The sequence below is a fragment of the Palaemon carinicauda genome, chromosome 10, assembly GCF_036898095.1.
Source record: "Palaemon carinicauda isolate YSFRI2023 chromosome 10, ASM3689809v2, whole genome shotgun sequence".
In the NCBI taxonomy this organism is placed as follows: domain Eukaryota; kingdom Metazoa; phylum Arthropoda; class Malacostraca; order Decapoda; family Palaemonidae; genus Palaemon; species Palaemon carinicauda.
The window spans coordinates 75,420,607-75,447,968 of record NC_090734.1 but is presented as its reverse complement, the minus strand read 5'-3'; the positions used below and the strand labels follow the sequence as shown (position 1 = coordinate 75,447,968).

At 39.7% G+C, this 27,362-nt stretch overlaps 1 protein-coding gene across 1 annotated transcript; it reads right to left on the bottom strand.

Moving 5' to 3' along the window:
- Positions 1-12,237: 12,237 nt before the first annotated feature.
- Positions 12,238-13,158, bottom strand: LOC137648057 (early endosome antigen 1-like). The gene has a single exon (XM_068380999.1). It carries the CDS (start codon positions 13,156-13,158, stop codon positions 12,238-12,240), a length of 921 nt encoding a protein of 306 aa, XP_068237100.1.
- Between the last annotated feature and the right edge of the window lie 14,204 nt (positions 13,159-27,362).

Sequence of the window (27,362 nt, the reverse complement as noted above, 5' to 3'; positions counted from 1 at the left end):
CCACCGTTATCATTACATTAGGGGGAAGGTTGCCTGATGCGGCCTCTCCAACCTTCTTCCCACTGTTATCCTTACATTAAGGGGAAGGTTGCCTGATGCGGCCTCTCCAACCTTCTTTCCCACCGTTATCCTTACATGCAGGGGAAGGTTGCCTGATGCGGCCTCTCCAACCTTCTTTCCCACCGTTATCCTTACATTGAGGGGGAGGTTGCCTGATACGGCCTCTCAACTTTCTTTCCCACCGTTATCCTTACATTAAGGGGAAGGTTGCCTGATGCGGCCTCTCCAGCCTTCTTTCCCACTGTTATCAATACATTCAGGAGAAGGTTGCCTGATGCGGCCTCTCCAACCTTCTTTCCCACCGTTATCCTTACATTAGGGGGAAGGTTGCCTGATGCGGCCTCTCCAACTTTTTTCCCACCGTTATCCTTACATTAAGGGGAAGGTTTCCTGATGCGGCCTCTCCAACTTTCTTTCCCACCGTTATCATTACATTAGGGGGAAGGTTGCCTGATGCGGCCTCTCCAACCTTTTTCCCACCGTTATCCTTACATTAAGGGGAAGGTTGCCTGATGCAGCCTCTCCAACATTCTTTCCCACCGTTATCCTTACATGAAGGGGAAGGTTGCCTGATGCGGTCTCTCCAACCTTCTTTCCCACCGTTATCCTTACATGAAGGGGAAGGTTGCCTGATGCGGACTCTCTAACCTTTTTCCCACTGTTATCCTTACATGAAGGGGAAGGTTGCCTGATGCGGTCTCTCCAACCTTCTTTCCCACCGTTATCATTACATTAGGGGGAAGGTTGCCTGATGCGGTCTCTCCAACCTTCTTTCCCACCGTTATCATTACATTAAGGGGAAGGTTGCCTGATGCGGCCTCTCCAACCTTTTTCCCACCGTTATCATTACATTAAGGGGAAGGTTGCCTGATGCGGCCTCTCCAACCTTCTTTCCCACCGTTATCCTTACATTAAGGGGAAGGTTGCCTGATGCGGCCTCTCCAACCTTCTTCCCCACCGTTATCCTTACATTAAGGGGAAGGTTGCCTGATGCGGCCTCTCCAACCTTTTTCCCACCGTTATCCTTACATTAAGGGGAAGGTTGCCTGATGCGGCCTCTCCAACCTTTTTCCCACCTTTATCCTTACATTAAGGAGAAGGTTGCCTGATGCGGCCTCTCCAACATTTTCCCACCGTTATCATTATATTAAAGGGAAGGTTGCCTGATGCGGCCTCTCCAACCTTCTTTCCCACCTTTATCCTTACATTAAGGGGAAGGTTGCCTGATGCGGCCTCTCCAACCTTCTTTCCCACCGTTATTCTTACATTAAGGGGAAGGTTGCCTGATGCGGCCTCTCCAACCTTTTTCCCACCGTTATCCTTACATTAAGAGGAAGGCTGCCTGATGCGGCCTCTCCAACCTTCTTTCCCACTGTTATCATTACATTAGGGGGAAGGCTGCCTGATGCGGCCTCTCCAACCTTTTTCCCACCGTTATCATTACATTAAGGAGAAGGTTGCCTGATGCGGCCTCTCCAACCTTCTTTCCCACCGCTATCCTTACATTAAGGGGAAGGTTGCCTAATTCGGCCTCTCCAACCTTTTTCCCACAGTTATCCATACATTGAGGGGAAGGTTGCCTGATGCGGCCTATCCAACCTTTTTCCCACCGTTATCCTTACGTTAGGGGGAAGGTTGCCTGATGCGGCCTCTCCAACCTTTTTCCCACCGTTATCCTTACATTAAGGGGAAGGTTGCCTGATAAGGCCTCTCCAACCTTCTTTCCCACCGTTATCCTTACATTAGGGGGAAGGTTGCCTGATGCGTCCTCTCCAACCTTCTTTCCCACCGTTATCCTTACATTAGGGGGAAGGTTGCCTGATGCGGCCTCTCCAACCTTTCTTCCCACCGTTATTCTTACATTAGGGGGAAGGTTGCCTGATGCAGCCTCTCCAACCTTCTTTCCCACCGTTATCCTTACATTAGGGGGAAGGTTGCCTGATGCGGCCTCTCCAACCTTCTTTCCCACCGTTATCCTTACATTAGTGGGAAGGTTGCCTGATGCGGCCTCTCCAACCTTCTTTCCCACCGTTATCCTTACATTAGGGGGAAGGTTGCCTGATGCGGCCTCTCCAGCCTTCTTTCCCACCGTTATCCTTACATTAGGGGGAAGGTTGCCTGATGCGGCCTCTCCAACCTTCTTTCCCACCGTTATCCTTACATTAAGGGGAAGGTTGCCTGATGCGGCCTCTCCAAACTTCTTTCCCACCGTTATCCTTACATTAAGGGGAAGGTTGCCTGATGTGGCCTCTCCAACCTTCTTTCCCACCTTTATCCTTACATAAACGGGAAGGTTGCCTGATGCGGCCTCTCCAACCATCTTTCCCACCGTTAAACATATATTAAGGGGAAGGTTGCCTGATGCGGCCTCTCCAACCTTCTTTCCCACCGTTATCCTTACATAAAGGGGAAGGTTGCCTGATGCGGCCTCTCCAACCTTCTTTCCCACCGTTATCCTTACATTAGGGGGAAGGTTGCCTGATGCGGCCTCTCCAGCCTTCTTTCCCACCGTTATCCTTACATTAGGGGGAAGGTTGCCTGATGCGGCCTCTCCAACCTTCTTTCCCACCGTTATCCTTACATTAAGGGGAAGGTTGCCTGATGCGGCCTCTCCAAACTTCTTTCCCACCGTTATCCTTACATTAAGGGGAAGGTTGCCTGATGCGGCCTCTCCAACTTTCTTTCCCACCGTTATCCTTACATTAGGGGGAAGGTTGCCTGATGCGGCCTCTCCAACCATCTTTCCCACCGTTAAACATATATTAAGGGGAAGGTTGCCTGATGCGGCCTCTCCAACCTTCTTTCCCACCGTTATCCTTACATAAAGGGGAAGGTTGCCTGATGCGGCCTCTCCAACCTTTTTCCCACCGTTATCCTTACATTAAGGGGAAGGTTGCCTGATGCAGCCTCTCCAACTTTCTTTCCCACCGTTATCATTACATTAAGGGGAAGGTTGCCTGATGCAACCTTTCCAACCTTCTTTCCCACTGTTATTTCTGCATCAAGGGGTCGGTTGCCTAATGCGCCCTCTCCAACCTTCTTTCCCACTGTTATCTGTACATCAAGGGGTCGGTTGCCTAATGCGCCCTCTCCAACCTTCTTGGCCACCGTTATCTGTACATCAAGGGGTCGGTTGCCTAATGCGCCCTCTCCAACCTTCTTTCCCACTGTTATCTCTGTATCAAGGGGTCGGTTGCCTAATGCGCCCTCTCCAACCTTCTTTCCCACTGTTATCTGTACATCAAGGGGTCGGTTGCTTAATGCGCCCTCTCCAACCTTCTTTCCCACTGTTATCTCTGCATCAAGGGTTCGGTTGCCTAATGCACCCTCTCCAACCTTCTTTCCCACTGTTATCTGTACATCAAGGGGTCTGTTGCCTAATGCACCCTCTCCAACCTTCTTTCCCACTGTTATCTTCGCATCAAGGGGTCGGTTGCCTAATGCGCCCTCTCCAACCTTCTTTCCCACTGTTATCTCAGCATCAAGGGGTCGGTTGCCTAATGCGCCCTCTCCAACCTTCTTTCCCAACGTTTTTTGTACATCAAGGGGTCGGTTGCCTAATGCGCCCTCTTCAACCTTCTTTCCCACTATCTCTGCATCAAGGGGTCGGTTGTCTAATGCGCCCTCTCCAACCTTCTTTCCCACTGTTATATGTACATCAAGGGGTCGGTTGCCTAATGCGCCCTCTCCAACCTTCTTTCCCACTGTTATCTCTGCATCAAGGGGTCGGTTGCCTAATGCGCCCTCTCCAACCTTCTTTCCCACTGTTATCTGTACATCAAGGGGTCGGTTGCCTAATGCGCCCTCTCCAACCTTCTTTCCCACTGTTATCTGTACATCAAGCGGTCGGTTGCCTAATGCACCCTCTCCAACCTTCTCTCCCACTGTTATATGTACATCAAGGGGTCGATTGCCTAATGCGCCCTCTCCAACCTTCTTTCCCACTGTTATCTGTACATCAATGGAACGGTTGCCTAATGCGCCCTCTCCAACTTACTTTCCCATCGTTATCCTTACATTAAGGGGACGGTTGCCTAATGCGCCCTCTCCAACCTTCTTTCCCACTGTTATCTCTGCATCAAGGGGTCGGTTGCCTAATGCGCCCTCTCCCACCTTCTTTCCCACCGTTATCTGTACATCAAGGGGACGGTTGCCTAATGCGCCCTCTCCAACCTTCTTTCCCACTATTATCTGTACAACAAAGGGGTCGGTTGCCTAATGCGCCCTCTCCAACCTTCTTTCCCACAGTTATCTGTACATCAAGGGGTCGGTTGCCTAATGCGCCCTCTCCAACCTTCTTTCCCAATGTTATCTCTGCATTAAGGGGTCGGTTGCCTAATGCGCCCTCTCCAACATTCTTTCCCACTGTTATCTGTACATCAAGGGGTCGGTTGCCTAATGCGCCCTCTTCAACCTTCTTTCCCACTGTTATCTGTACATCAAGGGGACGGTTGCCTAATGCGCCCTCTCCAACCTTCTTTCCCACTATTATCTGTACAACAAAGGGGTCGGTTGCCTAATGCGCCCTCTCTAACCTTCTTTCCCACTATTATCTGTACAACAAAGGGGTCGGTTGCCTAATGCGCCCTCTCCAACCTTCTTTCCCACAGTTATCTGTACATCAAGGGGTCGGTTGCCTAATGCGCCCTCTCCAACCTTCTTTCCCAATGTTATCTCTGCATTAAGGGGTCGGTTGCCTAATGCGCCCTCTCCAACATTCTTTCCCACTGTTATCTGTACATCAAGGGGTCGGTTGCCTAATGCGCCCTCTTCAACCTTCTTTCCCACTGTTATCTGTACATCAAGGGGACGGTTGCCTAATGCGCCCTCTCCAACCTTCTTCCCCACCGTTATCTGTACATCAAGGGGTCGGTTGCCTAATGTGTCCTCTCCAACCTTCTTTCCCACTTTTATCTGTACATCAAGGGGTCGGTTGCCTGATGCGCCCTCTTAAACCCTCTTTCCCACTATTATCTGTACATCAAGGGGTCGGTTGCCTAATGCGCCCTCTCCAACTTTCTTTCCCAATGTTATCTCTGCATTAAGGGGTCTGTTGCCTAATGCGCCCTCTCCAACCTTCTTTCCCCTCTGTTATCTGTACATCAAGGGGTCGGTTGCCTAATGCGCCCTCTCCAACCTTCTTTCCCACCGTCCTCTCCATCCTTCTTTCACACCATCAACCCTACATAAAGGGGTTGGTTGCATGATGCGCCCTCTCTATTGCCTTCTAGCAAAGGCATCATCTTCCACCAAACTTTAATCGATCTCTGATGATTCTTTGAGGGAAAATTTTCAAATTAGCGTTCTTTTTGCTCACTAAATCTGACCTGAATTATATATTGAATTTGGGCCATTTACCAAGCTCCTGGGCTATGGAGGCCATTCAATGCTGATGCAAGATAAGGGGAGGAGCGGGTGAAACAACAGCCGCATAATGAAGTAAAAGGTAGAGGAGTTGGAAAGCAAGATGAAGGAAAGGAAGCGAGAACTTTATAAGCTTTTTTGGGATGCCATTGCTACACGTAGCATCTATAAAACAGTCCCACACTTATCTTTAACCAACGAAATAAAGCATGCTCGACACACTGGCGTTTATTAATCTGTTGAAAGACCCAGGCCTACATATCTGACAACTATGAAGCATGAAGTGGGAGATGATGATTGGAGAAGTATTGAATTTACAGCTCAAGATAGAGACGACTGACGAAATCCAACCGAGGCCCTTTAATTCCAGCGAGTCGTTTTCATTCCTTTGCTTAAACGTAGCGAGAAAAACGGACGTTGAACTTGAAACCTGTCAGACAGGTCTAGGTAGACGGAAAGGCAAGAAGCGGGGAGAGGATGTAGTCGTACCCTGGGGAGAGGGTGTCGGGTGTCTGTTCATATATAAATATTTATTCGTTATTTTGAAGGGTCGCGTACAATAGTGAAAAAAAAATAATAATAATAATGATAATGATAATAATAATAATAATAATAATGATAATAATAATAATAATAATAGTAATAATAATAATAATAATAATAAGAAGAAGAAGAAGAATAAGACATCAGCATTAACTGGCACAGACACGTGTCATACTTAATTACCTCCGTTTTGGTGGGGGGGGGGGGGCTGGTTAGATATAGGCCAGTCTAATTAATAGCTTCTCTTAATTATTTTATGAGAGACCAGTGAAATTAATGACGTCACAGCACCATTTGACTGGCGAATAGGAAATGAAGAAATAAACCCTTTGAAATCCTAAAGCATTAAGTAGTAAATGTCCTTTTTCTCGATGTTGTGGCCGATGTGGTAACGTCCCTGACTGGTGACGCCTGGCTGGGGTTCGAGAACCGCTCGAACTCGTTAGATTCTTTGGTCGCTGCAACCTCACTATTCTTGTTAACTAAGGATTAGAGTTTTGGGTGAGCCTGTAGGTCTATCTACTGAGTCATCAGCAACCACTGACTGGCCCTCCTTGGTCCTAGCTTGGTTGGAGAGGGGGCTTGGGCGCTGATCATATGGATATATGTCATATGTATATCAGTCTCTGCCATTCATGAGCGGCCATTAAACCTTTAAACCGATGGTGATAGGATGGGAGAAGGAAGTTATCATGTCATATGAATCATAAAATCCAATTGTGACTAATCAAAGGCACTGATTAAATTAATGAAAAATTATGGATAATTAATTCACGAGATTAAAAACAACAAGAAATACGGCACTTTAATCCCTTCGGTATTTTAAATAATTATCAAAATTTCAATGTTTAAAAGAATAAAATTATTGTTAAAACAAAAAAAAAAATTTTCTTGGAAGAAAAAGATGTAATAGCTTCATTTTAAACAGTTTGAAGTCTCTCTCTCTCTCTCTCTCTCTCTCTCTCTCTCTCTCTCTCTGTATATATACAATATATATATATATATATATATATATATATATATATATATATATATATATATATATATATATGTGTGTGTATATAAACACACATATATCAATATATATGTATATTATGTACAATTTATTTATATATATACACGTATATATTTGTATATGTATACATACATACATACATATATATATATATATATATATATAGATATATATATATATAAATATATATATATGTGTGTGTGTGTGTGTATGAGAGAGAGAGAGAGAGAGAGAGAGAGAGAGAGAGAGAGAGAGAGAGAGAGAGACAGAGAGAGAGAGACACATAAACAGTATATATATATATATATATATATATATATATATATATATATATATATATATATATAATGATTGGGAGACCAAAAAGATCTTGGTTTAAGTGTGGAAATAACAGACTCAATTCTAAATAGCAGAGGTTTTAGATTTGCAAATAATATGATAAAGAAGAGATGTTCCTTACATCAACAGAACGAGGATTTGAATAATACTTATAAAAAGATTGAGACATGTGGGTGTGTGTGTTTGTGTGTACGTAAAAATTACGATAGCTGACTAATGATGAGCATAAATTATGCATATTAGTCATTAAAGGAAAAATTAAAAGACTTAATTGGAGTTAGTACTTTAAGAGTCACATTATGTCGCTGATAAGACTGACTTCGATCCAGTATTTACATCTTGCTTTTCGTGGTTATATATATATATATATATATATATATATATATATATATATATATATATATGTATATATATATATTTATATATATATATATATATATATATATATATATATATATATATATATATATATATATATATATATATATATATATATAAATCATATATTATATATGTGTGTATGTATTTATGTATAAAAATACATTCATACATATTGATTCCATTCATACATACTACTACCACTATTATTTCAACTGTGACTACTTAAGGGTTTCGCCCAGACCAAAGGGCTCATCGGGTGGCTTTTGCCAACTTCTATATTTGTAGCTTGGTTCCCACGACCCTTTCCTAAAGCCCAGCATCCTTAGGCCAGGCATTTAAGCCATTTATTATAAGGCCAGACATTTAAGCCATTCATTTTCAGGCTAGGGATTTAAGCCACTCGTCCTCTGGCCAGGCATTTAACCTTCCATCCTAAGGCCAGGCATTTAAATCATTCATCCTAAGGCCAGGCATTTAAGCCAAACATTATAAGGCCAGGCATTTAAGCCTTTCATCCTAAGGCCAGGCATCTAAGCATTTCATTATAAGGCTAGGCATTTAAGCCATTCATACTAAGGCCAATCATTTAAACCAATCATTATAAGGCCAGGCATTTAAACCATTAGTCCTAAGGCCAGTCTTTTAGGCTATTCATTATAAGGCCAGGCATTTAAGCCATTCATTTCAAGACCAGGCTTTTAGCCATTAATTTTAAGGCCAGGCATTTATGCCATTCATCCTAAGGCTAAGCTTTCAGGCCATTAATTATAAGGCCTTGCATTCAAGCCATTCATTATGAGACTAGGCATTTAAGCCATTCATTATGAGACTAGGCAGTTTAGCCATTCATCCTAAGGCCAGACATTTAAGCCAATCATCTTATGGACAAGCATTTGAGCCATTCATAATAAGGCCACGCATTTAAGCCATTCATTACAAGGCTAGGCATTTAAGCCTTTCATCCTTAGACTAGATATTTAAGCCATTCATTGTAAGGCTAGGCCTTTAAGCCATTTATCAGTAGGCCAGGCATTTAAGCCATTTATCAGTAGGCCAGGCATTTAAGCCATTCATTATTAAGCTCTGCAGTTAAACCAAACATCATTAGGCTTGGCAAAGGCAAGCATAATTGTGCCAGGCATTTAAGCTAAGCATCCTTATGCCAGGCATTTAAGGCAAGCTTCTTTATGCCAGGTATCCAAGCCAAGTATTTTTTTGCAATACAGTTAACTCAAGCATTATCAGGCCAAGCAGTTAAGACAAGCATTCCTATGCCATTAGGGAAGCCGTCCCTCCTTAGGCCAGGTAGTTAAGCCAAACTTCTTAGGCCAGTCAGTTAAGCCAAACATCCTTAGCTGAGGCAGTTACGCAAAACTTCTTTAGGCATGGCCTCTAAGCCATAGTTCCTAAGGCAAGGCATTTAAGCCATACAACCTTAGCCCAGGCAGTTAAGCCTCGCACACCTATACAAATCAGTTAAGCCAAACATCCCTAGTCCAGGCGTTCATGCCAACATTTTAAGTCCAGTCACCTAGGCCCTTCTTCTTAGGCCAGCCAGTTAAGCGTTTCGGTTTTTTCCGGACAGATCAGCCACACATAGAGCAGGTAGTTAAGCCAAACCTTCTTAGATAAGGCAGGTCAGCCAAACATCCTTAGGCCAGGCAGTTAAGCCATACACGCTCAGACAAAGTAGTTAAGCCAAACATCCATAGCCCTGTCAGTTGAGCCAAACATCCTTAGCCAAGACAGTTAAGCTAAGCACCATTAGGCCAGGCAGTTAAGCCAATCATTATTAGGCCAGGCAGATAAGCCAAGCATCTTTAGGCCAGGCAGTTAAGCCAAGCATCAGTAGGACAGGCAGTTAAGCCAATAATCACTAGGCCAGTCAGTTAAGTCAAATATCACTAGGCTCGGCAGTTAAGCCAAGCATCATTAGGCCAGGCAGTTAATTAAAGCATCATCTGGCCAGGCAGATAGGCCAAGCATCATTAGGCCTTTCAGTTGAGCCAAGAATCATTTTGCCAGGCAGTTAAGCCAAGCATTATAAGGCCAGGCAGTTAAGCCAAGCATCATTAGACAAGGCAGTTAAGCCAAAAATCACTAGGCCAGGCAGTTAAGCCAAGCATCATTTTGCCAGGCAGTTAAGCCAAGCATTATTAGGCCAGACAGTTAAGCCAAGCATCAATAGCCCTTGCAGTTAAGCCAAGCATCATTATGCCAGGCAGTTAAGCCAAGCCTCATTAGGCCAGGCAGTTAAGCCAAGCATCATTAGGCCTTGCAGTTAAGCCAAGCATCCTTAGGATAGGCAGTTATGCCAAGCATTATTAGGCCAGGCAGTTAAGCTAAACATCATTAGACCGGTCAGTTAAGTCAAAAATCACTAGGCCAGGCAGTTAAGCCAAGGATTATTATGCCAGGCAGGTAAGCCAAGCATCACCAGGCTAGCCAGTTAAGCCTAAAATCCTTAAAAAAAAAAAAAAAAAAAAAAAAAAAAAAAAAAAAAAAAAAAAACATGCCGGGCAGTTAGGACAAGCATCATTAGCCTAGGCAGTTAAACCTGGCATCCTAAAACAAAATAGACCAGGTGGTTAAGACAATCATCATTAGCCTAGGCAGTTAAGCCTGGCATCCTTAACCCTAAAAAAAAAAAAAATATGCCAGGTAGTTAAGACAAGCATCATTAGCCTGGGCAGTTAACACTGCCATCCATAAACCTAAAAAAAAAAAAAAAAATAGGCCAGGCAGTTAAGGCAAGCATAATTAGCCTAGGCAGTTAAGCCTGGCATCCTTAACCCTAAAAAAAAAAAAATATGCCAGGTAGTTAAGACAAGCATCATTAGCCTGGGCAGTTAACCCTGCCATCCATAAACCTAAAAAAAAAAAAAAAATAGGCCAGGCAGTTAAGGCAAGCATAATTAGCCTAGGCAGTTAAGCCTGGCATCCTTAAACCTAAAAAAAAAAATATGCCAGGCAGTTTAGACAAACATAATTATACTAGGCAGTTAAGCCAAGCATCATTAGCCTAGGCAGTTAAGCCTGGCATCCTTAAACCTAAAAGAAAAAAAAAATGCCAGGTAGTTTAGGCAAGCATAATTATGCTAGGCAGTTAAGCCAAGCATCATTAGCCTAGGCAGTTAAGCCTGGCATCCTTAAACCTAAAAAAAAAAAAAATATGCCAGGTAGTTCAGGCAAGCATAATTATGCTAGGCAGTTAAGCCAAGCATCATTAGCCTAGGCAGTTAGGCCTGGCATCCTTAAACCTAAAAAAAAAAAAATATGCCAGGTAGTTTAGGCAAGCATAATTATGCTAGGCAGTTAAGCCAAGCATCATTAGCCTAGGCAGTTAAGCCTGGCATCCTTAAACCTAAAAAAAAAAAAAAAAAAAAAAAAAAAAAAAAAAAAATAGGCCAGGCAGTTAGGACAAGCATCATCAGCCTAGGTAGTTAAGCCTGGCATCCTTAAACCTAAAAAAAAAAAAAAAAATAAGCCAGGCAGTTAAGACAAGCATCATTAGCTTAGGCAGTTAAGACAAGCATCATTAGCTTAGGCAGTTAAGCCTGGCATCCTTAACCCTAAAAAAAAGAAAAAATATACCAGGTAGTTAAGACAAGCATCATTAGCCTAGGCAGTTAACCCTGCCATCCTTAAACCTAAAAAAAAAAAAAAAATAGGCCAGGCAGTTAAGGCAAGCATAATTAGCCTAGGCAGTTAAGCCTGGCATCCTTAAACCTAAAAAAAAAAAAAATATGCCAGGCAGTTTAGACAAACAATTATGCTAGGCAGTTAAGGCAAGCATCATTAGCCTGGGCAGTTAAGCCTGGCATCCTTAAACCTAAAAAAAATATATATATATATAAAATAATATTCCTTTCACAAAAATAATAATACCGGTATATTCATTTTATAAAATAAGCAACGTCGCTATGAAATAAAAATAGTTTTCCTTTCACAAAATAACTTAAGAATATATTCCTTTCACAAAATAAAAATAAGATAATATTCCCTTAAAAAAAAATGAAAAGTATTCTTATCTAAATTTTTCTTTTTTTAATTTTTAATTTTTTTTTTTTTATTTATATTTTTTTTTTGGTTTTTCATTTTTATTTGCTTTCTTTCTGGCTTCTTAATTATTTTGGATTTTTTCCTCCTGAGTTCGTTCGTTATGAACCTTATTTTCGCCTGTTTCCAACTACGGGACCAAGGGGGACCCAAGAGAACTTGTCCCGTTTTGGTTTCTTCTTCTTTGGTTTCCTTACCAAAAGTTTCCTTGTAGGTCCTTCTCCTTCTTGTTTTTCTTCCTTCACAACGACTACTCTCTTGTCGTCTTCTGCTGCAGTTTCACACCTTTCAACGTCACCCATTCCTTCATCTTTTATAGCGTTTTCCAAATCTCTTTTCTAAAGTTCCTTCTTCAGTGAAGAGATGACATCCTTCGCTGCAGACAATTCTTTTTTCATTTGATCTTCTACATTAGTCATTCGAACAATCTTACCGTTCAAATTTTTTTCTCGTTTACCTTTGTTCTCCAGTTGTTCTCAAAGACCTTCGTTCTTTTTTGTGACTGTGAACACTGCCTCCTTTAGCTCATGATTTTGTACTAGAGCTTTAGAAATCTCTCCCTGCAGCTCTTCTACTAGCCTTTGGTGTTCTTGGCTTCTTTTCTGATCATTAACACGAGCCTCCATCAGCTCTTTTTCTAGTTTGATTTTCTCTAGAGCCAATTCTTTATTAAGGAAGCTGCGTTCCTTATTGGATATTTTGAGAACTTCATTCTCTGCCAGAAGGATCGATTTCAGCTCGTCATGAGCCTTGATTTCCTTCTTGGCCTTTTCCAGTTCCTCATTCAACTGAACTATTTTCACTGTGTTTTCTTCATCCAAAGTCATTTTATCTTCAAGCTCTTGTTTCAGAGCTTTCTTCTCTCTCACAAGTGCTGACTCCATCTGATTTTGGATATCATTTTTCTTTCGAGCCATTTTCAGTTCCGCTTTCAACTCTTGGATTGATTGATAGTAATCAACAAGTTGATTTTCATGTGCTTCAATTACAGCCTGTTTATTGGCAAGTTCATTAGCTATGGTCTCATTCTTTCGCCTGAGATCTTCAATCTCGGTGTCTCCGTCAGTCTGAACTGTTACATCTGTGTTAGAGATGGGTGCAGGCTCTACCTGAACTTCTACCTCTCTGTTATAGATAAGATGTTCAGTCTGTACCTGAACGTCTGTATCTCTGTTAGAGGTAAGAAGTCCAGGGTGTACCTGAACTTGTACATCTCTATTAGAGATAACACTCCCTGCGCCTCCTGGCAGCAGCAGCTGTTCCTCCTCGCCGGAAAGTGAAGGATCTTTCCTACTGATGACAGCTTCCGTCTCCTCAGAAACTCCGTCGAGTTCCTCCTGGTCCAAGACAGGCTCGAGCTCCTCACTCTTTTCCTCCTCGGCCCAGAATTTCCTCATCAGAAGACCACCTCCCAAAATGAGGCGTAGTCCTTCCAGTTCCATCAACCGGGGTTGCTGGTTCTGAAACCCGTCTTCGGAAGAGGGACCTCCAAGTAGATATTTCTTCCCGTACTCGCTGATAGCTTTCAATGCGTTGTTTGTGAACATCGTTGTAAAACACAGAATGCAGATCACTTGACTTTGATCAGGTATAATTTGAAGAAATCGAGGTAGGTCCTCGCAGAAATATCAACTCCAAGATTGAAGGAGTTTTGAAGACTGGAGAAGTCTTCGTTGGCTTCGAGCTCGTCTCCTGAAACTGATTCCGATTATAATTTGAATGAGAGCGAGACTTTGAAGACATCTTCGTTCGGTTTGGGAAAAGTATTCACTCGGTCTTCACCGAAACTCACTTTCTACTCCTGAAGAAGACAAGTTCGTCTCTACTCCTAATTTTTTCCAAAACCGAATTTTATTCCGCCAATGGATATTCCTTAAGTAATTTCTTTTCCCCAAAGGAAATATATAGATAGATAGATAGAATGTATAGATAGATAGATAGATCGAATATATAGATAGATAGATAAACAGATAGATAGATAGAATTGTATTTATAAGAAAAAGTTAAAATTTTTATGAGGTGTGAATGAAGACTCGGAGGAGAACGGGATGGTGTGAAACCCTCTGAAGACATCGTTGGGTCGGAGAAGAATCTTCTTCTGGTCTTCACCGAAGATTTCTTTTTGCTCCAGTAGAAGACTTGCGTTTTTCTCCCCGAAGGAAATCTTTGAAAATATAAAAAAAAATCAAATCAAATTAACATAACAATTAATCTCGTATCGAGTTCCGGCATTTTGTTTTAGTCTCTGGAAAATGTTAAAGATTTAAGAACTGAAAAAATGACTAATTTATAATCTTATTTACTTTCCTTTTTCTCTATCGAAAGATTTATAATTTTATTTTTTGTTGTTATTTCATATGAAAATTAAAAGTAATTGCATTATTATAATTATTATTATTATTATTATTAATATTATTATTATTTTCAAATATTTTGATGTTTATTAAGCTTGTATATATATATATATATATATATATATATATATATATATATATATATATATATATACATACATATATATATATATATATATATATATATATATATATATATATTAATTATTATCATCATCATCATCATCAGCCGTTACTAGTTCATTTCATGATATAGGCTTCAGACATGTCTCCATTTTCGTCTGTTTATGGTCATTCTATGTCAATCTATACTTGCAAGTTTTCATATTTCGTCAATCCTTCGTCTTTTATTCCTTTCAGTGATTCTTTTGCAGTTACTAGAAACCCATTCTTATATTCCTAATGTTTATATATTATTTGTTCTTCTCATCGTGATAATTTTATGTCCTACCCATGTCCATTTCTTTTTCTTGTGTTAGAATACCCTCTTCTTTAGTTTACTCTCGTGTGTGTGTGTGTATGTGTGTTTGTGTGTGTATATATATATGTATAAATATATATATATATATATATATATATATATATATATATATATATACTGGATATATTATATTATCAACAACAACAAATACAGCCATTCATAGTCCACTGCATGACAAAAGCCTCAGGCATGTCCATATTCCTCACCACGGTGGCTACTGCAGATTGGTGATGGTGGGATACTTTAGTCTGATTGCTCATAACAAACCAACTTAGTAAGGGTGATCTTGACTAGTCCGGGTCAAGCTATCCCTACTGGGATAGGAATATATATATATATATATATATATATATATATATATATATATATATATATATATATATATATATATTACTTATCAGTCACAAAACTGCACGTGACATATATTAAAGGGTAAAATCCACAGGAAACGTACGTAATACACGAAAGCGCTTGGTACCTGGTCTTTTCCTTTCCTGTTTCCTGTGGATATATATATATATATATATATATATATATATATATATATATATATATATATATATATATATATATACATATATATGTATATGTATATATATATGTCTTGTGTCTCCTTATTCTGGACGGAACGTCCCATCACGAAAATTGGGTTAATGAGAGAGAGAGAGAGAGAGAGAGAGAGAGAGAGAGAGAGAGAGAGAGAGAGAGAATTAAACATTGTGTTACATCAGTAGGAAACAACTCTTCGTTGTCCATCTTTGATCTTTGAGATTTAGGAATAAATTTTTACCTCTACCAACGGAGTTGGGATTAGGTTATGTTTTCGCCCCTGTTCGTCCTTTTGTTTGTGTGTGAACAACTTCTTGGGCACCATTTTATTCATAGTGAAACTTTCAAGAGTTAATTGTTATGTTCAGACATGGAAGGGATTCAATTTTGAAAGTCCGAGGTCAAGGGTCAAGGTCCTAGAGTAGTGAAACTTTCAGGGATTCATTGTTATGTTCAGACATGGAAGGGATTCATTTTGAAAGTCCGAGGTCAAAGGTCAGGGTCCTAGAGTTGTGAAACTTTCAGGGATTGATTTTTATGTTCAGACATGGAAGATATTCAATTCTGAAAGTCTGAGGTCAAAGGTCAAGGTCCTAGAGTAGTGAAACTTTCAGGGATTCATTGTTATGTTCAGACATGGAAGGGATTCAATTTGAAAGTCCACGGTCAAAGGTCAAGGTCCAAGAGAAGTGAAACTTTTAGGGATTCATTGTTATGTTCAGACATGGAAGGGATTCAATTTGAAAGTCCGAGGTCAAAGGTCAAGGTCCAAGAGTAGTGAAACTTTCAGGGATTAATTGTTATGTTCAGACATGGAAGGGATTATATTCTGAATGTCCAAGGTCAAAGGTCAAGGTCCAAGAGTAGTGAAACTTTCAGGGATTCATTGTTATGTTCAGACATGGAAGGGATTCAATTTTGAAAGTCCGAGGTCAAAGGTCAAGGTCCAAGATTAGTGAAACTTTCAGGGATTAATTGTTATGTTCAGACATGGAAGGGATCAATTTGAAAGTCCGAGGTCAAAGGTCAAGGTCCTGGAGTAGTGAAACTTTCAGGGAATCATTGTTATGTTCAGACATGGAAGGGATTCAATTTGAAAGTCCAAGGTCAAAGGTCAAGGTCCTAGAGTAGTGAAACTTTCAGGGATTCATTGTTATGTTCAGACATGGAAGGGATTCAATTTGAAAGTCCGAGGTCAAAGGTCAAGGTCCAAGAGTACTGAAACTTTCAGGGATTCATTGTTATGTTCAGACATGGAAGGGATCAATTTGAAAGTCCGAGGTCAAAGGTCAAGGTCCTGGAGTAGTGAAACTTTCAGGGAATCATTGTTATGTTCAGACATGGAAGGGATTCAATTTGAAAGTCCAAGGTCAAAGGTCAAGGTCCTAGAGTAGTGAAACTTTCAGGGATTCATTGTTATGTTCAGACATGGAAGGGATTCAATTTGAAAGTCCGAGGTCAAAGGTCAAGGTCCAAGAGTACTGAAACTTTCAGGGATTAATTGTTATGTTCAGACATGGAAGGGATCAATTTGAAAGTCCGAGGTCAAAGGTCAGGGTCCTGGAGTAGTGAAACTTTCAGGGAATCATTGTTATGTTCAGACATGGAAGGGATTCAATTTTAAAGTCCAAGGTCAAAGGTCAAGGTCCTAGAGTAGTGAAACTTTCAGGGATTCATTGTTATGTTCAGACATGGAAGGGATTCAATATGAAAGTCCGAGGTCAAAGGTCAAGGTCCAAGAGTACTGAAACTTTCAGGGATTCATTGTTATGTTCAGACATGGAAGGGATTCAATTTGAAAGTCCAAGGTCAAAGGTCAAGGTCCAAGAGTACTGAAACTTTCAGGGATTCATTGTTATGTTCAGACATGGAAGGGATTCAATTTGAAAGTCCGAGGTCAAAGGTCAAGGTCCAAGAGTAGTGAAACTTTCAGGGATTCATTGTTATATTCAGACATGGAAGGGATTCAATTTGAAAGTCCGAGGTCAAAGGTCAAGGTCCAAGAGTAGAGAAACTTTCAGGGATTCATTGTTATATTCCGACATGGAAGGGATTCAATTTGAAAGTCCAAGGTCAAAGGTCAAGGTCCAAGAGTAGAGAAACTTTCAGGGATTAATTGTTATGTTCAGACATGGAAGGGATTCAATATGAAAGTCCGAGGTCAAAGGTCAAGGTCCAAGAGTAGTGAAACTTTCAGGGATTCATTATTATGTTCAGACATGGAAGGGATTCAGTTCTGAAAGTCTGAGGTCAAAGATCAAGGTCCAAGAGTAGTGAAACTTTCAGGGATTCATTGTTATGTTCAGACATGGAAGGGATTGAATTTTGAAAGTCCGAGGTCAAAGGTCAAGGTCCTAGAGTAGTGAAACTTTCAGGGATTAATTGTTATGTTCAGACATGGAAGAGATTCAATTTTGAAAGTCCGAGGTCAAAGGTCAAGGTCCTAGAGTAGTGAAACTTTCAGGGATTAATTGTTATGTTCAGACATGGAAGGGATTCAATTCTGAAAGTCTGAGATCAAAGGTCAAGGTCCTAGAGCAGTGAAACTTTCAGGGATTAATTGTTATGTTCAGACATGGAAGAGATTCAATTCTGAAAGTCCGAGGTCAAAAGTCAAGGTCCTAGAGTTGTGAAACTTTCAGGGATTCATTGTTATGTTCAGACATGGAAGGGATTCAATCTTGAAAGTCTGAGGTCAAAGGTCAAGGTCCAAGAGTAGTGAAACTTTCAGGGATTCATTGTTATGTTCAGACATGGAAAGGATTCAATTTGAAAGTCCGAGGTCAAAGGTCAAGGTCCAAGAGTAGTGAAACTTTCAAGGATTCATTGTTATGTTCAGACATGGAAGGGATTCATTTTGAAAGTCCGAGGTCAAAGGTCAAGGTCCTATAGCAGTGAAACTTTTAGGGATACATTATTATGTTCAGACATGGAAGAGATTCAATTCTGAAAGTCCAAGGTCAAAGGTCAAGGTCCTAGAGTAATGAAACTTTCAGGGATTCATTGTTATGTTCAGACATGGAAGAGATTCAATTTTGAAAATCCGAGGTCAAAGGTCAAGGTCCTAGAGTAGTGAAACTTTCAGGTTTTAATTGTTATATTCAGACATGGAAAGGATTCAATTTTGAAAGTACGAGGTCAAAGGTCAAGGCCCTAGAGTAGTGAAACGTTCAGGGATTCATTGTTATGTTCAGACATGGAAGAGATTCAATTCTGAAAGTCTGAGGTCAAAGGTCAAGGTCCTAGAGTAGTGAAACTTTCAGGGATTCATTGTTATGTTCAGACATGGAAGGGATTCAATTCTGAAAGTCCGAGGTCAAAGGTCAAGGTCCTAGAGTAATGAAACTTTCAGGGATTCATTGTTATGTTCAGACATGGAAGAGATTCAATTTTGAAAAACCGAGGTCAAAGGTCAAGGTCCTAGAGTAGTGAAACTTTCAGGTTTTAATTGTTATGTTCAGACATGGAAAGGATTCAATTTTGAAAGTACGAGGTCAAAGGTCAAGGTCCTAGAGTAGTGAAACGTTCAGGGATTCATTGTTATGTTCAGACATGGAAGAGATTCAATTCTGAAAGTCTGAGGTAATAGGTCAAGGTCCTAGAGTAGTGAAACTTTCAGGGATTCATTGTTATGTTCAGACATGGAAGGGATTCAATTTTGAAAGTACGAGGTCAAAGGTCAAGGTCCAAGAGTAGTGAAACGTTCAGGGATTCATTGTTATGTTCAGATATGGAAGAGATTCAATTCTGAAAGTCTGAGGTCAAAGGTCAAGGTCCTAGAGTAGTGAAACTTTCAGGGATTCATTGTTATGTTCAGACATGGAAGGGATTCAATTCTGAAAGTCCGAGGTCAAAGGTCAAGGTCCTAGAGTAATGAAACTTTCAGGGATTCATTGTTATGTTCAGACATGGAAGAGATTCAATTTTGAAAAACCGAGGTCAAAGGTCAAGGTCCTAGAGTAGTGAAACTTTCAGGTTTTAATTGTTATGTTCAGACATGGAAAGGATTCAATTTTGAAAGTACGAGGTCAAAGGTCAAGGTCCTAGAGTAGTGAAACGTTCAGGGATTCATTGTTATGTTCAGACATGGAAGAGATTCAATTCTGAAAGTCTGAGGTCAAAGGTCAAGGTCCTAGAGTAATGAAACTTTCAGGGATTCATTGTTATGTTCAGACATGGAAGAGATTCAATTCTGAAAAACCGAGGTCAAAGGTCAAGGTCCTAGAGTAGTGAAACTTTCAGGTTTTAATTGTTATGTTCAGACATGGAAAGGATTCAATTTTGAAAGTACGAGGTCAAAGGTCAAGGTCCTAGAGTAGTGAAACGTTCAGGGATTCATTGTTATGTTCAGACATGGAAGAGATTCAATTCTGAAAGTCTGAGGTCAAAGGTCAAGGTCCTAGAGTAGTGTAACTTTCAGGGATTAATTGTTATGTTCAGTCATGGAAGGGATTCAATTCTGAAAGTCCGAGGTCAAAGGTCAAGGTCCTGGAGTAGTGAAACTTTCAGGGATTCATTGTTATGTTCAGACATGGAAGGGATTCAATTTTGAAAGTCCGAGGTCAAAGGTCAAGGTCCTAGAGTAGTGAAACTTTCAGGGATTAATTGTTATGTTTAGACATGGAAGGGATTCAATTTTGAAAGTCCGAAGTCAAAGGTCATGGTCCTAGAGTAGTGAAACTTTCAGGGATTAATTGTTATGTTCAGACATGGAAGGGATTCAATTCTGAAAGTCCAAGGTCAAAGGTCAATGTCCTAGAGTAGTGAAACTTTCAGGGATTAATTGTCATGCTTAGACATGGAAGGGATTCAATTTTGAAAGTCCGAGGTCAAATGTCAAGGTCCTAGAGTAGTGAAACTTTCAGGGATTCATTGTTATGTTCAGACATGGAAGGGATTCAATTCTGAAAGTCCGAGGTCAAAGGTCAAGGTCCTAGAGTTGTGAAACTTTCAGGGATTAATTGTGATGTTCAGACATGGAAGGGATTCAATTCTGAAAGTCCGAGGTCAAAGGTCAAGGTCCTAGAGTAGTGAAACTTTCAGGGATTCATTGTTATGCTTAGACATGGAAGGGATTCAATTTTGAAAGTCCAAGGTCAAAGGTCAAGGTCCTAGAGTAGTGAAACTTTCAGGGATTAATTGTTATGTTCAGACATGGAAGGGATTGAATTTTGAAAGTCCGAGGTCAAATGTCAAGGTCCTAGAGTAGTGAAACTTTCAGGGATTAATTGTTATGTTCAGATATGGAAGGGATTCAATTTTGAAAGTCCGAAGTCAAAGGTCAAGGTCCTAGAGTAGTGAAACTTTCAGGGATTAATTGTTATGTTCAGACATTGAAGGGATTCAATTTTGAAAGTCCGAGGTTAAAGGTCAGGGTCTTAGAGTAGTGAAACTTTCAGGGATTAATTGTTATGTTTAGACATGAAAGGGATTCAATTTTGAAAGTCCGAGGTCAAAGGTCAAGGTCCAAGAGTAGTGAAACTTTCAGGGATTAATTGTTATGTTCAGACATGGAAGGGATTCAATTCTGAAAGTCCTAGGTCAAAGGTCAAGGTCCTAGAGTAGTGAAACTTTCAGGGATTCATTGTTATGCTTAGACATGGAAGGGATTCAATTTTGAAAGTCCGAGGTCAAAGGTCAAGGTCCAAGAGTAGTGAAACTTTCAGGGATTAATTGTTATGATCAGACATGGAAGGGAGTCAATTTTGAAAGTCCGAGGTCAAAGGTCAAGGTCCTAGAGTAGTGAAACTTTCAGGGATTAATTGTTATGTTCAGACATGGAAGGGATTCAATTTTGAAAGTCCGAGGTCGAAGGTCAAGGTCCTAGAGTAGTGAAACTTTCAAGGATTCATTGTTATGTTCAGACATGAAAGGGATTCAATTTTGAAAGTCCGAGGTCAAAGGTCAAGGTCCTAGAGAAGTGAAACTTTCAAGGATTAATTGTTATGTTCAGACATGGAAGGGATTCAATTTTGAAAGTCCGAGGTCAAAGGTCAGGGTCCTAGAGTAGTGAAACTTTCAGGGATTAAATGTTATGTTCAGATATGGAAGGGATTCAATTTTGAAAGTCCGAGGTCAAAGGTCAAGGTCCTAGAGTAGTGAAACTTTCAGGGATTAATTGTTATGCTTAGACATGGAAGGGATTCAATTTTGAAAGTCCAAGGTCAAAGGTCAAGGTCCAAGAGTAGTGAAACTTTCAGGGATTAATTGTTATGTTCAGACATGGAAGGGATTCAATTTTGAAAGTCCGAGGTCGAAGGTCAAGTTCCTAGAGTAGTGAAACTTTCAGGGATTAATTGTTATGTTCAGACAAGGAAGGGATTCAATTTTGAAAGTCCGAGGTCGAAGGTTAAGGACCTAGAGTAGTGAAACTTTCATGGATTAATTGTTATGTTTAGACATGGAAGGGATTCAATTTTGAAAGTTCGAGGTCGAAGGTCAAGGTCCTAGAGTAGTGAAACTTTCAGGGAATAATTGTTATGCTTAGACATGGAAGGGATTCAATTTTGAAAGTCCGAGGTCAAAGGTCAATGTCCTAGAGTAGTGAAACTTTCAGGAATTAATTGTTATGCTTAGACATGGAAGGGATTCAATTTTGAAAGTCCGAGGTCAAAGGTCAAGGTCCTAGAGTAGTGAAACTTTCAGGGATTAATTGTTATGTTCAGACATGGAAGGGATTCAATTTTGAAAGTCCGAGGTCAAAGGTCAAGGTCCTAGAGTAGTGAAACTTTCAGGGATTAATTGTTATGCTTAGACATGGAAGGGATTCAATTTTGAAAGTCCGAGGTCAAAGGTCAAGGTCCTAGAGTAGTGAAACTTTCAGGGATTAATTGTCATTTTTGAAAGTCCGAGGTCAAAGGTCAAGGTCCTAGAGTAGTGAAACTTTCAGGGATTAATTGTTATGTTTAGACATGGAAGGGATTCAATTTTGAAAGTCCGAGGTCAAAGGTCAAGGTCCTAGAGTAGTGAAACTTTCAGGGATTAATTGTTATGCTTAGACATGGAAGGAATTCAATTTTGAAAGTCCGAGGTCAAAGGTCAAGGTCCTAGAGTAGTGAAACTTTCAGGGATTAATTGTTATGCTTAGACATGGAAGGGATTCAAATTTGAAAGTCCGAGGTCGAAGGTCAAGGTCCTAGAGTAGTGAAACTTTCAGGGATTAATTGTTATGCTTAGACATGGAAGGGATTCAATTTTGAAAGTCCGAGGTCAAAGGTCAAGGTCCTAGAGTAGTGAAACTTTCAAGGATTAATTGTTTTGCTTAGACATGGAAGGGATTCAGTTTTGAAAGTCCGAGGTCAAAGGTCAAGGTCCTAGAGTAGTGAAACTTTCAGGGATTAATTGTTATGTTCAGACATGGAAGGGATTCAATATTGAAAGTCCAAGGTCAAAGGTCAAGGTCCTAGAGTAGTGAAACTTTCAGGGATTAATTGTTATGTTCAGACATGGAAGGGATTCAATTTTGAAAGTCCGAGGTCAAAGGTCAAGGTCCTAGAGTAGTGAAACTTTCAGGGATTAATTGTTATGTTTAGACATGGAAGGGACTCAATTTTGAAAGTCCGAGGTCAAAGGTCAAGGTCCTAGAGTAGTGAAACTTTCAGGGATTAATTGTTATGTTTAGACATGGAAGGGACTCAATTTTGAAAGTCCGAGGTCAAAGGTCAAGGTCCTAGAGTAGTGAAACTTTCAGTGATTAATTGTTATGTTCAGACATGGAAGGGATTCAATTTTGAAAGTCCGAGGTCAAAGGTCAAGGTCCTAGAGTAGTGAAACTTTCAGGGATTAATTGTTATGTTCAGACATGGAAGGGATTCAATTTTGAAAGTCCGAGGTCAAAGGTCAAGGTCCTAGAGTAGTGAAACTTTCAGGTTTTAAATGATATGTTCAGACATGGAAGGGATTCAATTTTGAAAGTACGAGGTCAAAGGTCAAGGTCCTAGAGTAGTGAAACTTTCAGGGATTAATGGTTTTGTTCAGACATGGAAGGGATTCAATTTTGAAAGTCCGAGGTCAAAGGTCAAGGTCCTAGAGTAGTGAAACTTACAGGGATTAATTGTTATGCTTAGACATGGAAGGGATTCAATTTTGAAAGTCCGAGGTCAAAGGTCAAGGTCCTAGAGTAGTGAAACTTTCAGGGATTCATTGTTATGTTTAGACATGGAAGGGATTCAATTCTGAAAGTCCGAGGTCAAAGGTCAAGGTCCTAGAGTAGAGAAACTTTCAGGGATTCATTGTTATGTTTAGACATGGAAGGGATTCAATTCTGAAAGTCCAAGGGCAAAGGTCAGGGTCCTAGAGTTGTGAAACTTTCAGGGATTCATTGTTATGTTCAGACATGGAAGGGATTCAATTTTGAAAGTCCGAGGTCAAAGGTCAAGGTCCTAGAGTAGTGAAACTTTCAGGGATTAATTGTTATGTTCAGACATAGAAGGGATTCAATTCTGAAAGCCCGAGGTCAAAGGTTAAGGCTGAGCAATACGTCAACCGAATTAACCCTAACCCTATTCAAACATGGTCATCACACGAACTTCAATTACGTCTACGTCCTAAATTGATTCTGAGAAAATCAAGCTGTGTTTGAGAGGACTGCACTCTCGGAGTGCTTATCTAGTTATTATTATTATTATTATTATTATTATTATTATTATTATTATTATTATTATTATTATTATTGTAGGTGGTGGTGTTATTACTTGCTAAGCTACTACCCTAGTTGGAAAAGCAGGATGCTTAAGCCCAGGGGCTCCAACAATGAAAATAGCCCAATGAAGAAAGGAAAAAAGGAAAAGAAAATATTTCAAGGAGAGTAACAACATAAATATCTCCTGTATAAACTATAAAAACTTTAACAAAACAAGAAAATGAGAAATAAGATAGAATAGTGTGTTCGAGTGTACCCTCAAGCAAGAGAACTCTAACCTCTTACAGTGGAAAACCATAGTACAGAGGCTATGGCATTACCTAAGACTAGAAAACAATGGTTTGATTTTTGAGTGACCTCCTAGAAGAGCTGGTTGCCATAGCTAATGAGTCTCTTCTACCCTTAGCAAGAGGAAAGTGGCCACTGAACAATGACAGTGCAGTAGTAAACCCCTTTAGTGAAGAAGAATTGTTTGGTAATCTCAGTGCTGTCAGGTGTATGAGGGCAGAGGTGAATATTTAAAGAATAGGCCACAATATTCAGTGTGTGTGTGTGTGTGTGTGTGTAAGCAAAGAGAAAATGAACCGTAACCAGATAGAAGGATCCTTCCTTATTCTATCCATAGTATCGCTCCTCCTCCAAAACCATTTCACCCTCCCTCCCTTGCTTTTCCCTCCCTCTTTTATCATTTCCATGTTCTGTCTCCTCCCTTTCCTCCCCTACCTCCTCTCCCCCTTCTATCATCCTTCCATTCTTTTTAACAAGACAGTCGCTTGTCATTAATGGAAGGGTATCGGAAGACAACCTTAACACAAAGGTCCAAAGAATGAGAGAAGGTATTTCTAGAAAAGGGGGAAGCTTTGTTGATCCCCTTCATTTTACCCTTTCCATCAGCCTCCCTTGCCCCCCCCCCCTTCTCCTAAACCCCCCCCCCCCTCTTCCACCAACAGGAGGGAGGCGTTTCGGAGATCAAAGAGAAATTCTTTGGAAAATTTTCGAAGAGAAAACTTCCCAAGTATTTGTTTACCCTCATCAAAAACTGTTCGATTTGTGGAGTTACCTTTTACTTTATAAACTTAATCGAGTGATTGATTGATTGATATATACTTGTTTGAGCAACATCTAAGGTAATTTATGTTATTTATTGTTATTCATCTCAATGCTTCATCTTTTTCTAATGAGTTTTTTTTTTTAATTCTTTTGAATCTGTTCAATGTATGGATGTTCTTCATTTCCTGTAATTAAGTTTTTTAGTTCACGTTTAATATGAGATTTAGAGTACTGAGGAAAGACGAGCAATTGCCTCGGAGGTCTGAAAGAATAAGAGTTATAATTAGGAAGGTTTCATGTTCAGACCGTTTAATAAATGATGTAAAATGAAGGGGACTTTAAAGCATAGATATATTTATATGAATCATGTTGAAGAACCTGTTTTTTGACCTTTGCATATATCTATTATTATTATTATTATTATTATTATTATTATTATTATCATTATTATTATTATTATTGCTATTACTTACTAAGCTACAACCCTAGATAGAAAATCAAAATGCTATAATCCCAGGGGTTCCGACAGGGAAAACATCCCAGTGAGGAAAAGAAACGAGGAAATAAGAGAATTCATTAACAATTAGATTAAGATATTTAAGAACAGTAACAACAATTAAAATAATTATTTCCTATTTAAACTATAAAAACTTCAATGAAATTAGAGAAAGAGAAATAAGATAGAATAGTGTGCTCGAGTACCCTCAAGCAAGAGAACTCTAGCCCAAGACAGCGGAAGACCATAGTACACACACACACACGCACACACACACACAGAGAGAGAGAGAGAGAGAGAGAGAGAGAGAGAGAGAGAGAGAGAGAGATTGATTTGATGTTTTCTGGCATCCTAACTATGAGAGAGAGAGAGAAGGATATATATATATATATATATATATATATATATATATATATATATATATATATATATATATATGTGTGTGTGTGTGTGTGTGTGTGTGTGTGTGTATGTATATATATATATATATATATATATATATATATATATATATATATATATATACATTGATTTATTTATTTATTTATTTATTTGAGGTATTCTGGCATCATGACTATGAGAGAGAGAGAGAGAGATACATTGACTGATTGATTTTTTTTAGGTTTTCTGGCATCCTGACTATGAGAGAGAGAGAGAGAGAGAGAGAGAGAGAGAGAGAGAGAGATTATCAAATTGCAGGTAATAAAATTTCTTCCTTATCGATTACACAGCTGTCGTACAGAATTAGTAGATAAATAAAGAAGAAATAACATTGTTAACTGGAAAATCTCTCTCTCTCTCTCTCTCTCTCTCTCTCTCTCTCTCTCTCTCTCACCTTCGCCACTTTCCCTCACAAGCTAATGACATTCTGTTTGCATCTTAATTTGCTAATGGACAATTGTGTTCCATTTATGTTGTCTTAATGGGGAAACCAGGGATGACTGGAGTTTGGGGAGGTGGTTGGGGAAGAGACGGATGCTGGGGAAGGGGAGGTGGGGGGGAGGTTGACAGTGTGGGGGAGAGAGAGAGAGAGAGAAGAAGAAGATAGTGTAATTGGGGGATTAATTGATAGTGGAAAATATGTTTAGGAGACAATGTTCAAATTGCTCTTCACATCAAGTCGATTTTTTCTTTTAATAGAATCTTTAAATTGAAGTATTTTAATTGTTTTTATTTTCGATTTTTTTCAAATTTTGATTTTACTGTTCGCAACCTCACCATCCTTGTGAGCTAAGCATATATGGTCTGGGGAATCCTATGTGTTAACCTGATGAGTTATCAGCAGTTACTCTCTGGCCCTCCCTGGTCTTAGCTAGGGTGGACAGTTGCTTGAGAGCTGATGATATGCATATATAGTCAGTGTCAAGGGCATTAACGCTATCCCTTGCTTTTGCCATTCATGAGTAGCCTTTAAACCTTAAAATTCTATGTCGTGTTTCTATAACGCCTGGCGATGTATTACATTGGTAGAATTTTACTGATGAAAAACCGCTTTAATAGAAGCAATTGCTATTATTGAGAGGGCAAGTCTTGTGTCACTTTTATTTGGGGGTTAAAGAATTGCTGGTGGGTTTAATGTAAAGTAAGATTTATATTTTAAAAGTAAGGGATTTAATCTTCATTTTCAGGTCTTCGTGTGTTTCCTTACCTTAAGCTCTCAACTCTCTTAAATAAATCCCTTTTTTTACAAGGCAGAACGATAACCCTCTTCTCTTATCCTGTCTCAGGATCCTTCAGGAAGCTGGGATAGATTTCAAAAGTTAATCTATTGATTGATAGGATAATATTTTTAGCGCAGTTTAATCACGAATGGTCGACATACCTTAAACCAAACTAGGGGTTGATTATTATCATTATTGTTATTATTATTATTATCATTATTATTATTATTATTATTATTATTATTATTATGTGGTAATATCAGTCATAAATGTAAACTATTTTTTTTGTTGACATTTTCTGGCACTCATTCACTCTTTACTTTTTTTTTTACAGGTAAGCTTGGCCAACCAACCGAAGTCCTAAGTTGG

Coding starts and splice junctions, on each gene's coding strand:
- LOC137648057 (XM_068380999.1), bottom strand. CDS start 13,158: ATGAGGAAATTCTGGGCCGAGGAGGAAAAGAGTGAGGAGCTCGAGCCT.